This window comes from Panthera leo, chromosome A2 (genome assembly GCF_018350215.1).
Source record: "Panthera leo isolate Ple1 chromosome A2, P.leo_Ple1_pat1.1, whole genome shotgun sequence".
NCBI lineage: Eukaryota > Metazoa > Chordata > Mammalia > Carnivora > Felidae > Panthera > Panthera leo.
The window spans coordinates 26,040,369-26,057,235 of record NC_056680.1 but is presented as its reverse complement, the minus strand read 5'-3'; the positions used below and the strand labels follow the sequence as shown (position 1 = coordinate 26,057,235).

Sequence of the window (16,867 nt, the reverse complement as noted above, 5' to 3'; positions counted from 1 at the left end):
TGGAGTACTTACCATGTAATAGGTACCTTACCTGGCAGAAGGGGCTAGAATTTGACAATACATATCAGGGCTTTGAAAATGTTCTCACTCAGTAATTACACCTTTAAGAGGGTATCCTAAGGAAATAATCAAGAGATCAGTGAAAATAAATATCAAGAAAGGATAAATACCTAACAATAAGGAATTGGACAAATCATGGTACAATCATAAATAGAATATTTTGCAATGATTAAAAATCAGATTATCAAAAGCTTTTAATGATGTTGGGAAGTGATCTTGATGCGATAGTAAGTGAAAAAAATATGTATTTTTTGTATGATCCCAATTTTAAAAAATGCTTATATAGAAAAATAACAAGTGAATAAAATGTGAACTGAGGGCTCTAGGGAAGTGGGATCATGATGCCTTCCATTTTATGCTTTTCTGTTTTTTTTCAAAATGTCTCTAATGAAGGTATTTTACTTGTATATATCTCTCTATATATTATATATATAACTTGTATATCTCTCTCTCTCTATATATATAACTAACATCAAAATGTCTCTAATGAAGGTATTTTACTTGTATGATCATGAAAAAAATAATATTCAGCTGAATTGCAGAGGTTGTAAAATAACAACTTTGTCTAAGTTTTCCTCACTAGGAAAAGGAAACTGAAACAAGAAATCAGATATTTGATGGAATGAAGCCAGAGACTCTCAGTCAGACTTTCCCTTTCTCTGGAAATTCTTGCCTGAAGTAAGCCCCTCAGAATAAATACTAGGGTGAGCTTTATAATTTCATTTTCATCTGCCCATATCAGTACCTTGTCAGTGATCCCCTGAGGATCCTAGACATAAGTAGGTCCCTATTGTCTGGAAACCAGGCCCCAAACCCTGTGACAGCTTTTGGAGTGGCTCAGGCTGAATGTAGGGAAACCTTTCCCAGGCCAGGGCTGATCTAAATCAAATCAGCTTTGCTTCTGGTCTCGGGCCAGGTAAAGCTAGTGACTTCTGTGGTACCTTGGTTTTTGCCCCATGCACAACTACTCAGGCTAGCAGGGAAAGAAAAAGATTTATATTTCTGTATGTTGCCAGATGTTTAGATGGCCTACAGGTTGTTTGGCAACTTGACGTTTGGCCAGAAGATAATGAGGATGCTTTACTGAGGATGCTTCTAGACCTGGCAACTGCTCTACAATCAAATCATAGAAGCTTATGAAAAACTCAGTGCTTCTTAAGCAGCATTGCCTCCCAACTCAAAATTATTGCATTTCTTTGAATATTGATGACCTGTATAAAAAACAACAAAATTTGATCAAACTCACATAGGATCATTTTTCTTTCCCTTACGTGTTGATATTTTCCATCACATCATGGAGGAATTTTGCCCAGGGTTTAGAAGGTCATATGAACTGTTACAGCTAAAAGCCACCCTGGAAATTGATTGTGGCCTAGAAATTGCCTGTTTGTGGTGCCTCCTATTAATCCTGTTCTATTTACATAGTGTCAACATTAGTTTTGGGTTTTCTTATGATTTTGAACTTAAATGGTTTCTTCTAGTTGATTTTGCCCCAACCCAAAATTTCTCTGAAGATGTTGAGAATTCTTGTGTCTGCTGTGTTTGTAATCCAAATGAAGGCAAGCCAAGAACAAAGAAAGTGAAACATCTGGGACCCTGGAGATACGGGAGTGCAGCCCAAGAGTAATTTCACAGCACTCCCATTCTGCTCAGATAGAGCTGGTTAATAAATTATGCCAACACATGAGGCATTCAGAGTGCTACAGCTGCTCAGAGTGACAGTCAACCCTTGGTAGAGTAAGTTTTAATATAAAAACTTAGTAGATACAATTTAATAGCAATTTTCTTTGGGAGTAAATTGGGTCTGTGAATCATACTCTAAGAACATAAAAGAAAAATGACTAATAATTCAGCACAAAATGAAAACCTGTGGTTACCTAAGAGGTACCAGTGTGCATTTAGCAATTTCTTCTTCTAGATGAATACACAGGTCAGGTCTACAAGATGAATGGTGGCTGTGGTGAGGCTTTCTTCCCGTTGCTACTCAAGATTTGCTGCTCAGAAAAAGAAATGAGTGGCATCTCACCAATATGGAAATGTTTCTAATAGAATATAAAAATCTGTTAAGCAATTTTCCAGTACATTAGGCTGAAATTGCTTAAGATGGGTATATCTTTCTGTAGCAATCAAACATTACATAAATTGCAGTCTTACAATGCCCCTATGTGGAAAGTGCTAGTACAATTTGGCCTATCTTAGTACTTTTGTACTTCCTTCCACTTGTGACCTAGTACAAGCAAGGCCACCTCTCAATTATCCAAGAGAGAATTTCCTAATATGAGGGTAACCCATGCTTTTATTAGAAGACTCATTCTTTCTGGCATCTCCTCCAGGGCTCAACATGAAAAAGACAACCAGCCAGTTTCTCTTATAGCTAGCTTTTACAAACCATGAGTGGTTTGAGAAAATCTCTGAGTAAAAACAGTAAGTCATCACTTACAGAGTAGTAGTCCCTTCTCACCTCCTTCTCAATTCCAACTTTTTATTGATTTACGGAGATCAAAGAAGACTATGGGACCCAGCAAGCACAAAGGAAGGAAGGAAGGAAGGAAGGAAGGAAGGAAGGAAGGAAGGAAGGAAGGAAGGAAGGAAAAGAAAAAAGAGAAAAAGAAAAGAAAGAAAGGCAAAGTGCTCATATTGAGAAGGTACTTTTGAATTACACAGTATAAATCAGTTACCAGTCAGATCTGGTACATTCCCCTTCCCCCACCATACTTGGCCTACACTTAACTTTTCACCTTTAGAATAATGATTTCAGTAATTCTGCTCTAAAGACAATCACTGAGTGTCAACTGAGAAAAACGGTAGGTGATGGTTATGGGTGGAAGCCACCAAGTAACAGTGTTTAGAATAATGCTACAACTATAGCAGGGAATGAGATCTAGCACATTTTGAATATAAAAAGAATTCTAAACAATGGTGGTTCCAAACACTTTATGCCACATAACAAGATACTATTATAGAAACTGACAGTGCCCCAGTAATGGGATTATAAGACCCACAGGGAGATGGAAGAAAGAAATGCTTTGGAGCCAGGCAGGTTCCTATTTGCATCCCAGCTCCACTGCATGCTAGCTGTACAGCCTTGGGCAAGTCACAGAGCATCAGTCTTGTTTCCTTGCCTTTAAAATGGGACATTAACTTTAATTCACAAAGTTTTCAAGGATTAGAGTTAATGTAGAAAATTGGCTCCTTGGGGTGCCTGGCTGGCTCAGTCGACAGAGCATGCAACTCTTTATTCTCAGGACTATAAATCTGAGCCCCACATTGGGTGTAGAGATCACTTAAAAATAAAATCTAAGGGGCACCTTGGTGGCTCAGTTCAACTTGGTTTGGGCTCAGGTCATGATTTCGCGGTTTCCTGAGTTCGAGCTCTGCGTCGGCTGATAGCATTAAGCCTGCTTGGGATTCTCTCTCTCCCTGTCTTTCTCTGTCCCTCCCCCACTTGTGTTGTCTCTCTCAAAATAAGTAAACTTAAAAAAATAAAATAAAATCTTAAATTAAAAAAAAGAAAAAAGAAAATTGGTGAAAAACAGTAAAAAGGTAAAAAAATAAAATAGTGAAAAAATGGTAGTTACTAGTATTAATGATCACATCACGCTCCATTTCTGGACCTATACTTCAAGACTGCTGCTAGTCCCAGAGAGTGAGTTCTACAGGAAGATGCAGTCTTGGCTTTGAGTCTGTATTTTGTTCAAGTTCATATATATATATATATATCATATATATATCATATATATATATATATATATATATGATATATATATATGTTTTTTTGTATTGATAATGTTGTTTTTAATATAATTTATTGTAAAGTTAGCTAACATACAGTATATACACTGTGCTCTTGGTTTTGGGGGTAGATTCCCGTGATTCATCCCTTACATACAACACCGGGTGCTCATTCCAACAAGTGCCCTCCTCAATGCCCACCACCCATTTTCCTCTCTCCCCCGCCCTCCCCCATCAACTCTGTTCTCTGTATTTAAGTCTCTTGTGGTTTGCCTCCCTCCTCCTCTGTAACTATTTTCCCCCCTTCCCTTCCTCCATGGTCTTCTGTTAAGTTTCTCAAATTCCACATATGAGTGAAAACATTTGATATGTCTTTCTCTTTTTATTACACTTAGCTATCACACTTAGCATAATACCCTCCAGTTCCATCCACATTGCTGCAAATGGCACGATTTTATTCTTTCTCATTGCCAAATAGTATTCCATTGTATATATAAACCACATCTTTAACCATTCATCAGTTGATGGACATTTAGGCTCTTTCCATAATTTGGCTATTGTTGAAAGCACTGCTATAAACATTGGGGTACATGTGCTCCTATGAATCAGCACTCTTGTACTCTCTGGATAAATTCCTGGTAGTGTTATTGTGGAGTCGTAGGGCAGTTCTATTTTTAATTTTTTGAGGAACCTTCACACTGTTTTCCAGAGGGCTGTACCAGTCTGCATTCCCACCAACAGTGCAGGAGGGTTCCCATTTCTCCACATCCTCAGCAGCATCTGTGGTTTCCTGAGTTGTTCATTTTAGCCACTGTGACTGGTGTGAGGTGGTATCTCCATGTAGTTTTGATTTGTATTTCCCTGTGATGAGTGATGTTGAGCATCTTTTCATGTGTCTGTTGGCCATCTGGATGTCTTCTTTAGAAAAGTGTCTATTCATGTCTTCTGCCCATTTCTTAACTGGATTATTTGTTTTTTGGGTGTTGAGTTTGGGAAGTTCTTTATATATTTTGGATACTAACCCTTTATCCAATATGCCATTTGCAAATGTCTTTTCCCATTCTGTTGGTTGCCTTTTAGTTGATTGTTTCCTTCGCAGTGCAGAAGCTTTTTATCTTAATGAGGGCCCAATAGTTTGTTTTTGCTTTTAATTCCCTTGCTTTTGGATATGTCGAGCAAGAAATTACTGCAGCTAGAGTCAAAGAGTTTGCCTGTTTCTCCTCTAGGATTTTGATGGTTTCCTGTCTCACATTTAGGTCTTTCATCCATTTTGAGTTTATTTTTGTGTATGGTGTAAGAAAGTGGTCTAGTTTCATTATTCTGCATGTTGCTGTCCAGCTCTCCCAGCACCATTTGCTAAAGAGACAGTCTTTTTTCCCTTGGATACTCTTTCTTGCTTTGCCAAAGACTAGTTGGCCATATATTTGTGGGTCCAATTCTGGGTCCTCTATTCTATTCCATTGGTCTGTGTGTCTGTTTTTGTGCCAATACCATACTGTCTTGATGATTACAGCTTTGTAGTAGAGGCTAATGTCTGAAATCATGATGCCTCCCACTTTGGTTTTCTTTTTCAACATTACTTTGGCTTTCAACATTCCGGGTCTTTTGTGGTTCCATACAAATTTCAGGATTGTTCTAGCTTTCAGAATTTCCATTTTGTTTTTCAATGCTGTATCAAAACTTCAGCTTGTGTAGTCTTTCACCTTATAAATGAGTCTTCTTCAGGTGCACCTGAGCCTGCACATGTTGTCTATTCTGAAGCCCATGGGAATGGCATCATTGCTTCTCACATTGATTTTAGTATTTTCATCTCACCCATCACCAACTAGTGTACGGTACAACACCTAACAGTTTAAAAATATTATTTATACACATCACTGCCCTCTAGTGCCCAGAATGACTTTTTCCAGTAATCTGCTTAACTTCTACCTTTGATGTAAAAACAAAATCTAGTTACTGATCCACCAGGAGAAAACCTTTTGCCAGGAAAAGTGAGTTGATCCCTCCAATTACACTTGATCTCATCTTCCTGATCAAAGCATCTAGCTGTAGAACCGCTCTATAAAGCTACAGAGCAGAAATGGATGCTGTACTACAGATTATGTTATGTCGGCTGCATTGGGGATGATCACTCAGTACTAACACATTAAGCGCATTTCCTCTTTAGTACCCCTCAATTTTTTTTTTTTGATACTGTTTAATTTTCACTACCCCTCAACTCTTTTAAGAATTTGGCCTCCAGTGTTCCTTATACATTTTATTTCTTACAATATGTTTACAATAAGCATGTATTATTTATAAAGGGGAGAATCCACAGTATTTTCAAGGGAGGGAGAAAATAATCTGGATTATCAAAACAAATTTTGCATTCAAACTAGTCCAGGTTTAAACTGATTGACATCCTGAAAAATTAGCTTGTCATCTGTTTAGTTGTGGGCCAGTTTGCTTTAAACTGAGGAGAATCTGTAACCTCAGTGACAGGGGAAAATGGATGACAACAGTGGCTACTTTACAGGCTAGACCTGGTACTTAGAGATTTGCATCTATCATCTCCAACAATCCTGTGTGGTAGGTGTCCTTATCCTCGTTTTATACATGAGATTGACAGAGTTTACATAAATGAGTCCAAGTGTGTGCATAAGCCGTTCTCCAATAACAGGAAAACCATCTGGAAGACAAATGCCACTGATGATGGAACAAGGTGCCATCGTGGTATAAACGGGAACAAATACAATAAACTCTGACCTGGAAACTACTCAACAGGATCTAAGAATGCTGACTGGTAGAAGGTAGGTGTTCAAAGATGACCTGACTTCTGTTGTTGTCCTCAATAATTAAATGCTAGTTATAAATTAAGTGAGGAATTTACTCTCCACAGACACAGGCAGGTTTGTGTTATCCAAATGTATATCTAACTAGATGTGAAATCCTAAAAGTAGAACCTTCAGCTAAATAACCTTCCCAATAATTTTTCAATTTTAAAAACCTAGACAGATGATGAATATACTCAAGTCTGCGTGAAGCATAAAACTGGATTGGACAGAGGACTTTTGCACACCCCTCTCCCTGCTCCCCTTCCCCAACTCAGGCTTCTGGGTCTATAAGCCATCCTTCAGTGAAGAGCAGCAAAACCTATTTTCCTCAGAGGCTCCTCACGAACAGTACCACTAGCACCTGAACATGCATCTTTACACACGTTTCAGGATTTGGGAGTTTCTGGGACCATAACTTTAACCAAGCCTTCCATAACAGTCTTTTTACTTTCTATTACAAAACACGACACTGCAATAACAGCAATGAACCGCTTTAGCTTTCTCACTTCTGCGGAAGCTAAAACAACTTCTCCAACATATAAAGGGGCTGGAAAGCTAATTTCCTGTGAAAGTAAAACACAGCCTGGCCCTGGCATTTTAGTTCCCAGGAGAGCTGAAATAAGCCCATTGATCAAAACTCCATGTACAATTGTCTTTCCAAACTTGGTGTGTTTTGCAAACTCTTCATTTAAATGCAAAGGATTGACATCCCCCGTTAATTCTGAGAAGGCGGCCACGTCCCTCTGTGTGAAGGCCCTGGTGAGTTCAGCATGGTCTCCAACTCGGACATGCATCTGCTCAATGTGCCACCTACTTGGCACTTGCCGGCTCAGGCAGATTCTCCTCTGAAGCCCACCCCACCGAAGACGATAGCTGCAAGTTACTGGGAACATCTTCAGCACTGTCAAAGTCCAGCAATCGGAGCTTTTCGACTGCTTCAGTCTTCAGATGTGATTCTGGCATCAAAAAGTACCTTTTGAGAGCAGAGGAATGTTTCTGACATTGAAGACTATTCAATCCAACACTAGCTCCCTACTGTTACCAGATAAGGCAAGAAGAAATGGAGAAACCTGTAAGAGAAAGAAAAAGTTAAGGAAATATTGGGAAAAGACTGCAATGAAACACGGGGCATGTGGAAACATGCCTAATTTCATGGGGTAAGCAAAGCTGATGCAGCAGCATTCTAAAGAGCATCCTTAGAGGTGGCCTTAGATAAATAAGTGATAGTAAGTTCAGAAACAGTGTTCCAATATTTAAGGCACTAGGCATTAAGCAATAAATGAAAAGTTAAGACTTTTCCACAAGAGCTCTAAGTTTCATCCCCAAACATCTCCCATAAAATCTAAAATCTAAGTGCTCTGTCTCACACTTCCAGAAGCAACAAAGTCCTTATCCCTCCCCACCACTCCCAGCTGAATAGTGTCAGCCATACTAGATTTATGCAGGCACAAAAATGGAACATGTATTAAAAAGCAGTTTCATCCCTACTCAACCTGGTTTGGAATATGTGAAGGAATGGGCTTTACCTGAATCACTCTGAAAGCACATTTCTTGCCTTTATAGGATCCCAACAGAGTCAAAGAGCTCCACAATTTTACAAGACCACTGTGGAAAGATCAAGAATGCATAAAGATTTGTCGCGGTGACATCTCCCTAGTACCTTCATGACGGTCCAGGCAGTTAAATTAGGTCCAGAAAACCTAATTTAAATGAGAAAACTTCAAAAGTAAAAGCACAATATGTTATAGGCAGAGAATACAATGAACCTCAATTAGGAATTTTTTAAAAAATTTTTATTTAAGTAATCTTTACACCCAATGTGGGGCTCGAACTTATGACCCCTAGATCAAGAGTCGCATGCTCCTCAGACTGAGCCAGCCAGGAGCCCCGGGAATGTTTCTAAAATACACATCTCTGAGTTTGCAACCATGACCATCAATTGGGAAACACTACAATTGTAAGCAAATCATGAGTTTTCCTCTGTATAGTGTAAGCTCGGTGGATGAATGTTCATATCCTTCCCAGTTTAAACTTCTAAAAGCTGCTCAGGGTTCACAATGACAAAACTCTTCTCATACTGAGAGGAGAGCATTTTTGCTATATTTCTCCACTCATCTCTCTGCTCTGTTATACCACAAATATGCCACCATCTGTTGTACCTGCTACATATCCTCAAGATGGCTGACAAGGTCTTTTCTTCGTAGGTCAGGATGTCCAAGGGTAAGGCTGCATCAACCTAGGTATGGAATAATACTATTAGGAGACTACTGTCATCATTAATCTTTATTCTTTTAAGTAATCTCTATGCCCAGTGTGGGGTCTGAACTCATAACCCTGAGATCAGGAGTCGCATGCTCCTCCAACTGAGCCAGCCAGGTGCCCCTGTCATCACCATTCTTAAAGTCTAATAACTAATCCTGTCAACTGCTTTTCTCCTCCAAAAAAACAGTATTTAGTAGTGGTGTAGTACCGGTCCTGCTTCTTTACAATTCCCTGTCTGGAATGTTCTTCTTGTACCTCTTCATACTGCTAGTGACTCTTCACCTTTCAAGTCTTTGTTTAAACTGTCCTATCCCTGGGAGCTGGGTCAGTTGGTGGAGCATGAGACTTTCAATTTCAGGGTCATGAGTTCAAGCCCCACATTGGGCACGAAGCCTACTTAATAAAAGGTCTCGGGGCGCCTGGGTGGCTCGGTCGGTTAAGTGTCTGACTTCGGCTCAGGTCATGATCTCACTGTCTGTGAGTTCGAGCCCCGCGTCGGGCTCTGTGCTGACAGCTCAGAGCCTGGAGCCTGTTTCGGATTCTCTGTCTCCCTCTCTCTCTGCCCCTCCCCTGTTCACGCGCTGTCTCTCTCTGTCTCAAAAATAAATAAACGTTAAAAAAAAATTTAAAAAAAATAAAAAATAAAAAAATAAAAATAAAAGGTCTCATCCCTGATTCTCAAGCTTAAGCTCCATTGCTTGGTATGCTCTTTCACATATAGGAACCACATACTTCCTCGCATAATATTCATCATTCTTGCCAGTAACTGTTCAACAGAGTTTTCTACTAAAATAATCAAGACTATTCATCGATGAGGCAGATGCCCTGTCTGTTCATGGCTACATCCTCAGGAACCAGGTATTATATCTGCCATATAGAAGGAATAGTTTTTCCTTGAACTTTTTATTTTGAAAAATTAAAGTCACAGGAGGTTGCAAAGAAATTTACAGGAAGGTTCTACGCACCCTTCAAAGCCTCCCCCAGTAGTACAATATCAAAACCAAAAATCTAGTATCGACCAGTTTATTCAGATTTTACCAGTGACATACGCACTCATTTTTGTGTATTTGTGTGTGTGCGTGTTTATGTGTGTACTTCTACGCAATTTTACCACATAAGTAGTTTCATGCAACCACCAGCACAATCAAGATAAAGAATTATACCATCACCACAGGGCTTGCTCCTTCTACCTCTTTTTAGTCACAGCCACTCCTCCCCCCAACCCCTAACCACTAATCTTTCTCCAGATTATATAACTGTTATTTCAGGAGCATTACATACATGGGATCACCTGACTGTTACTTTTTGGAACTAGCTTTTCACTTAACATAATTCTCTGGAGATTCAGTTACACTACTGCATATATCTATAGTGTGTTTCTTTTTATTATCGAGTATATTCCATGGTATGAACATTTAACTACTCACCCACTGAAGGACATCTGGCTAACTTCTGCTTTTGGGCTCTTACAAACAAAGCTGCTATAAGCACTCACATACGAGTTCTGTGCAAACACTAGTAAGTTTTTACTTCTCTGGGACAAATGCCCAGGTGTGTAACTGCTGGGTAGTACAGTAGCTGCATGTTTAATTTTTTCTTTTACAAATGGTGTTCCAAAGTGGCCGTGCCGTTTTACATTCCCGCTAGCAATGCATGAGTGATCCAGTTTCTCTGCATCCTTGCCAGCATTTAATGTTATCACTATCTATAAAATTTCAGTTGTTCTGCCAGGTGTGTAGTGATATTTCATCGTGTATTTTTTTAAAAATTTTTTTAATGTTTATTTATTTTTGACAGAGAGAGAGACAGAGCATGAATGGGGGAGAGGCAGAGAGGGAGACACAGAATCCAAAGCAGGCTCCAGGCTCTGAGCTGTCAGCACAGAGCCTGACGCAGGGCTCGAACTCACAGACTGTGAGATCATGACCTGAGCCGAAGTCGGGTGCTCAACCGACTGAGCCACCCAGGCACCCCACTCATCGTATATTTTTTAAAATATTTTTTTAATTTGAGAGAGAGAGAGAGCAAGCAGGGGAGAGGGGCAGAGGGAAAAAGAAAGAGAATCCTAAGTAGGCTCTATACTCAGTGCAGGGCCTGACAGAGGCTAGATCCCACGACCCTGGCATCATGACCTGAGACAAAATCAAGAGTCGGATGCTCAATCGACTGAGCCACCCAGGTGCCCCTGTTTTTAATTTGCATTTCCCTAATGGCGAACAATGCTGAACTTTTCATTCATGTGCTTCTTTGCCAATGGTACATCTTTTTTAGTGAAATGTCTATTCATGTCTTTTGCTCATTTTCTTTTTGTTATTTATTTTGAGAGCAAGCGAGCATGTGCCTGACCGGGGGGGAGGGGCAGAGAGAGAGGGAGAAAGAATCCCAAGCAGGCGCCACACTGTCAGCATGGAACCCGACACAGAGCTCGAACCCACAAACCATGAGATCACAATCTGAGCCAAAATCAAGTCGGACCCTTAACCAACTGAGCCACCCAAGTGCCCCTGCTCATTTTCTAATTGCAATGTTTGGTTTCTCACTATTGAGTTTTGAGAGTTCTTTTCATATTCTAGATATGCAGGTTGCAAATAGTTCCCCCAGTCTGTAATATGTCTTTTCATCCCTTAACTGAGTCTTTTGTGGAGTATATGTTTTTAATTTTAATGAGATGCTTACCAGATGGGTTTGATAAAACATATGAATCAGAAAGTAATTTTCTGAGTCATTTGCCTTTGTTCTCTCTCAAAATTCTACTATTTTCAAGAGAATGCTAAAAGAGGACTACTCAATGTGCTGGTCTGTGATAAAATAAGAGGCTGTATCACAATGTAAATCAACAAGATTGCTAAGCACATTGTTTAGTTCAGCTGTTCTTTTATTTTTTTTTAGTAATCTCTACACCAATGTGGAGCTCGAATTCACAACCCCACGATTAAGAATCACATGCTCCTCTGATGGTTTCAGCTCAATTTTTCACATAAGGAGACTTTCTCAGTAAAGGAAGTGGTGTGCTGATTCTGCTGCGAGCCACAAATCTTCACAATGGGCAAAAAAACTATCTGCAGGTTGCAGATCTGGACCATACCATGAGTAGTATTGGCCTAAAACAAACATTTGTCCTAACAAGTTCCTCATCAAACAGAAGGCATATTAGAACAAACCTACCCAAAGTATATTTCTGAAAGTCCACTTCTGCAATTTCAAATATGGTTACAGTTCTAAAAAAGTATTTGGAAAAGCACCATTTTAGTATCTCTTACAAAGATCTAAGGAGTGTTCAATCTACTAAGTGATTCATACCTCCCCAAACAGGTCCTTCAAGGCTGAAATAAGCAGCTGTTTGAACTGTGCAACATTCAGTCCAACCCCATGGTCTTGAAATTCTCTGTAATAACATTAAAAAGGAAAAAATGTATTTCATACTATTCAGACTCATAAAAAAGTAATCAAAAGTAGAACTTAGGAAACTGAACTTACAGACACACTTTCATATAGTGGTGCTCAGAGGGATTTTTGTAAACTATTCTTTCATATGTAGTGGCTGGAGCTGGCATCTTTTCCAACACTGACCACATCTAGAAATCAAGTCAAGAGAGCTAGAAGTTAGCAAGGTACAAGCTATTTTTCACTTTTTTAATGACAATCTGACCCATCTTTATTTTTTTAAGTAAGCTCTACACCCAATGTGGGGTTTGAACTCACAATCCCAAGATCAAGAGTCACATACTTTACCAACTGAGCCAGCCAGGTATCTGACTCATTTGATTTTTAAAAGAACTCCTAGTATAGTGGGGTGCCTCAGTGGCTCAGTCAGTTCAGCATCTGACTTAGCTCAGGGCATGATCTCAGAGTTCACAAGTTTGAGTCCCATGTCGGGCTCTGTGCTGACAGCTCAGAGCCTGGAGCCTGCTTCGGACTGTATGTCTCCCTCTCTATCTGCCCCTCCCCTGCTTGTGCTCACACTTGCTCGCTCTCTCTCTCTCTCTCTCGAAAATAAATAAATAAACTTAAAAAAAAAAAAATAAGATAAAAGAACTCCTAGTAGAGTAACTAATCTAATTCTGGTCAAACCAAAGTTACCCAGACAGACACAAAGTTTCCAGATTTTATATATGCCAGACCATTGTACTCTTAAATTCTAATGACATAATCCCAATGAACGTTTATCATCACTTAGTACCTAGCTCTATGCTAAACGCTTCACATACTTTAGGTCATAAGTCTTCAAAATGATCCCACGGGGTAAAAGCTATTATCACTCCCATTTTTGGGAAGAGGACATTGAGGCTTAGCAAAGAGAGGGAACACTTGCCCAAGGGCACACAGATTCCAATGGCTCCTGAGTCCTCTCAAGACCACTCTAGTAGGATGTCTCTCTTTTATTTTTGAGAGACAGAGAGAGAGAAAGAGCAAGCAAGGGAGGGGCAGAGAGACAGAATCCAAAGCAGGCTTTAGGCTCTGAGCTATCAACATAAAGCCTGACACGGAGCTCTAACTCATGAGCTGTGCAATCATGACCCAAGTTGAAGTCAGGCGCTTAACCAACTGGGCCTTCCAGGCACCCCTAGTATATCTCTTAAAAAAAAAAAAAAATTGCATACAGGAATAAAATCTAGGATCTGAAGGCCCTCTTCTTGTTTACTCTCAGTCCACACAGTACATGAGCAGGAGAATGAGGGGTGGTAGTTCTGCTGTCCCATCACATGCTGGGTTTGCCTGTTGTCTGTCTGGAAGCCATGTCTGCACAGGGCTATTTCGCAAACCCACAAAAGACCAAGCTTAAACAGCAAGGGGTTTAAGAGGAACTCCTGGAATGGACCTCGATGTCATTCCTAACAGATTTGGATCTTTCAAGAACACAGAACATGCTGATCCCCCTGTGGAGAATCCCTGTCCTTGGCTCCACTCCCACCTCACTCTCCCTCTGCATAGCCCCTACTCATTCTTTGAATTTTAGCTTACAGGTTACCTCCTCTTCTCGGAGTTTCACCTCAAGGAGGCCTTCCTTGACACCCTGTTCTAAGTTAGATTCCCTTGTTATGCAACCTCTTAATACTGTTTAATATCTGGTTCTCCACTAAAGGAACCAGGAAACTGAGGTCCAACCAAGGAAAGGGATTTAGCAAAGGTCATAAAGCTCTAAACCAGCATTTACAAAAACCTATGCATCAGGCTTAGTTCCTACTACTCCTAGATGATATCCCCAGAGAAAATGACAAGTCAAGGTCAAGGAGCTATATCCAACCACCCACTTAATAGTTACTGTGTCTGGCGCCGAGTATGTATTCAATAAACACTTACTGAATGGTGATGTCTTAGGCCTATATGTTCAAGGCTATCTTCTGTTTCAACACTGCAGAAATAACTACCTGATGATTCTTTCCCAATCATTAGAATCTTCCCTGACTAGAAGAACAGGAAGAATCACTTCATTCGTTGTCTCACACATGATAGGTGTTTTTTAAGAGTTACTATCAGCCTTGATAGAGTTGGCTGCCTGAGGTAGGGGAATGAGATTGGGGCCTGGGGCTCAGGCTGTCAAGAACAATGAAGACTTAAGGAGTATTCTGGAAATGGACCGTGATAATGGTTGCACAGCAATGTTAACATACACTTAAAAGTGATAAATTTTATGTGATATATATTTTACCAAAAAAGACTTAAGGAACAAGTGTTTACTGAGCAGTCACCTCCACATAGCCTGAGCTTCAGGGTCAGTGACAGTATTGCCTTCTGCAGATTATCCTGATATTAAAGGAGAGGATGTCAGGTAGCCCTTCATACAGCCTGGCATATCCATCAGGCTCAGCACCATGAAAGCACTTCCACAGCCATTGCTATCATAATCTTTGAAGCCAGACTTTGTAATGGCTGCAAGGATGCTCATCAAATGACCTACTAGTAACAGATGTCCCTACTTCCACCTGCTTCGCCCCAGCACCTCCCAATCTAGTTTCTACAGAGCCAGGATGAGTCAATTAAAAGCTATTCAAGCCGCGGCCATTTCTCTGCTCAAAACCTTGCAACGGTTCCCATTTTACTCAGAGTAAAGCTAAAGGACCTACCGGTCCTGCAAGGCCTTACCTGATTTGTACTCCTGCCTCCTCCAACCGCTCTGATCTCATGTCCTACCATACTCCCCTACTCAACCCCTTCCACCAGAGGCCTCCTAGCTCTTTCTCATACACCATTTCTCTCCCGCCTCTGCGCCTGGCTCCTAGCTTTAACGCAGGCTGGGAATACTCTTTTTCCAGGTAGCCAGGTGGCTCGCTCCCTTGCTTCCTTCATGGCTTTGATCAACTCTCCCCCCTCGCTTTGGTCTGGTGGTTATCTAATACGGCAACCCCTCCAGGCTCCTGCTCTAGTTTTTTCTCATAGAACTTACTACGCCTCTAACACAACTACGTAACTCATTTATTCTCTGCTTGTACTTCCCTCCTCCACCCCAACATAACGTACACTCTGCAAGAAACAGGAATATCTTGTTCAATACTGTTTCTCAAGAATCAAAAACTGCATCACACACAGTACACATTAAATACTTAAGGCTGGGGCCAAATCAGTCATTAAAGAAAAAAAAAAAAAGCTCAATCATGCACTGTTGGGCACTTCGGTTGTTTTCAACTTTCTTCGACCACCATCCGCCACTTATTTAACGCCCACCTGGCGCCGGGCGCATGCGCTCTGCACACATGGTCCCGCTCGCTCCTCGCAGCCACCATCCCCTACCGAGACCCCGCAGCACAAACCCCCAGGGAGGTGCGCGGCGGAACCTCCCCAGCCGCACAGTGTCCCAAACCCCAGCAGATAGGTACTTCAGAGTGCCATGCGCCGCCCGCCGCAACTCCCGTCTTGCGCACGCGCGCCTGGCGCACACGTCCTAGCGTCAACAGCGTGGCCGACTGAGTCCGATCCCGGCGAACAACCGCTCTGCTATGGTCTTCCACTTTTCTGCTCTCGGTCGGACTAACCTGGCGCCTTCCTGAATCCCGTTCCTTGCAAGACTCTGCCAAAGCTCGGAGCTCCCCCGCAGAGGCCACACCCTGGGCCCGGGAAACTCCGGGGATGTTTACGTTTGGCTCCTGTTTCGCCCTCCGGAAGCGTGACGTCTAGGCGCGGATATGACGTCACCGCGCGGAGTTCTCCTAAGAACCTAGGGATAAATCGTGATCGGTAGCTGAGACTGGCCGAGCTCAGTGCCCCCTGGTGCTCACTCCAGAGAATGCTCTATGAGCGAATGTCTGAATGGGGTTGGGACTCCGGATGTGTTTATTCGGTCCGGGAGCTCGCTTCATAGTCATTCATTTATGCATGCGTTCATTCATTCAACTTTATATATAGCAGCTCTTCTGCTGAGCATCTGTCAAGCACTCCAAGGACGCTCTCAATGTCCCTTGTGGCTCCCAGCATACAGTAGTGTATCTATCTGAGTTGGTCCAGATGGTCCTGTCTTCAAATTTAAGCCAGGTTTCATCTGTGCATTTATTCAATAAGTACTTGCTGAGCCCAGCAAGTACTTTTGGCCCCGTACCCGTAAAACAAATAGTGTTTATATTTAATAATTAATAATAATAATAATAGATGATAATTATCAAGTATTTTCTTTGGGCCAGGTGCTATGAAAAAAAACTTTTCAGATGTTATTTCGGGGAACTCTCACACAATCCCAAAGTAGCTATTATTATGATCATCCCCATTTTAAAGGGGTAGAGACTGCGGCAAAAGAGGCTGTTACTTGCCCAAGATCACATGTTTATAACTAGTGAGCAGACGGTCTGACTCCAGATGGTGCTCTCCATACTGCACCGTGCCACCACCAGTTGTGTGTTATGAGTCAGGAGTGCGTGGGGGAGAGGGGCTGGGGCTGCCATAACTTGAGTATGAGCCCCATGAGGATGGGGATGGTATTGTTTGTGTTGGCTCACCACAGCATTCCCCTGCCTGACACTCAATGTATGTTTAGTGAATGCAGTAATTCATAGATGGGTGTGCTAATTCTA

At 41.3% G+C, this 16,867-nt stretch overlaps 3 protein-coding genes across 9 annotated transcripts in view; all 3 read right to left on the bottom strand.

Annotated features, from left to right (window-relative positions):
• Positions 1 to 49, bottom strand: part of PXK (PX domain containing serine/threonine kinase like) — a 75,519-nt gene extending 75,470 nt beyond the window's left edge. Inside the window, exon 1 of the mRNA XM_042929807.1 lies at positions 32 to 49. The gene's annotated coding sequence lies outside the window, so the exon portion shown is untranslated. The remainder of the gene's footprint in view (positions 1 to 31) is intronic.
• A 5,936-nt stretch (positions 50 to 5,985) lies between these two features.
• Positions 5,986 to 7,499, bottom strand: HTD2 (hydroxyacyl-thioester dehydratase type 2). Its single transcript, XM_042929793.1, has one exon. It carries the CDS (start codon positions 7,496 to 7,498, stop codon positions 6,992 to 6,994), a length of 507 nt encoding a protein of 168 aa, XP_042785727.1. The 5' UTR covers position 7,499; the 3' UTR covers positions 5,986 to 6,991.
• A 91-nt stretch (positions 7,500 to 7,590) lies between these two features.
• Positions 7,591 to 15,966, bottom strand: RPP14 (ribonuclease P/MRP subunit p14). 7 transcript variants are annotated; one of them, XM_042929796.1, is made up of 6 exons: positions 15,839 to 15,966; positions 12,345 to 12,442; positions 12,168 to 12,252; positions 8,765 to 8,841; positions 8,132 to 8,210; positions 7,591 to 7,675 (listed from the first exon to the last, which is right to left on the bottom strand). In XM_042929796.1, exons 2-6 carry the CDS (start codon positions 12,440 to 12,442, stop codon positions 7,619 to 7,621), a joined length of 396 nt encoding a protein of 131 aa, XP_042785730.1. In that variant the 5' UTR covers positions 15,839 to 15,966; the 3' UTR covers positions 7,591 to 7,618. The 7 variants fall into 7 exon arrangements, with proteins under 7 accessions (XP_042785730.1, XP_042785733.1, XP_042785732.1 ...); XM_042929799.1 differs by lacking the exon at positions 15,839 to 15,966 and adding an exon at positions 15,683 to 15,831; XM_042929798.1 differs by lacking the exon at positions 15,839 to 15,966 and adding an exon at positions 15,531 to 15,675.
• Positions 15,967 to 16,867: the final 901 nt, after the last annotated feature.

What these genes read in the sequence shown, in the direction of transcription:
- HTD2 (XM_042929793.1), bottom strand. Translation starts at nt 7,498, where the DNA reads ATGTTCCCAGTAACTTGCAGCTATCGTCTTCGGTGGGGTGGGCTTCAG.
- RPP14 (XM_042929794.1), bottom strand. Translation starts at nt 14,258, where the DNA reads ATGATTGGGAAAGAATCATCAGGTAGTTATTTCTGCAGTGTTGAAACA. An exon ending in TGAAGGACCTGTTTGGGGAG is followed by an intron (nt 8,842 to 12,167) that starts GTATGAATCACT and finishes TTCCATACCTAG; the next exon opens with GTTGATGCAGCCTTACCCTT. An exon ending in ATCTTGAGGATATGTAGCAG is followed by an intron (nt 8,211 to 8,764) that starts GTACAACAGATG and finishes ATCTTTCCACAG; the next exon opens with TGGTCTTGTAAAATTGTGGA.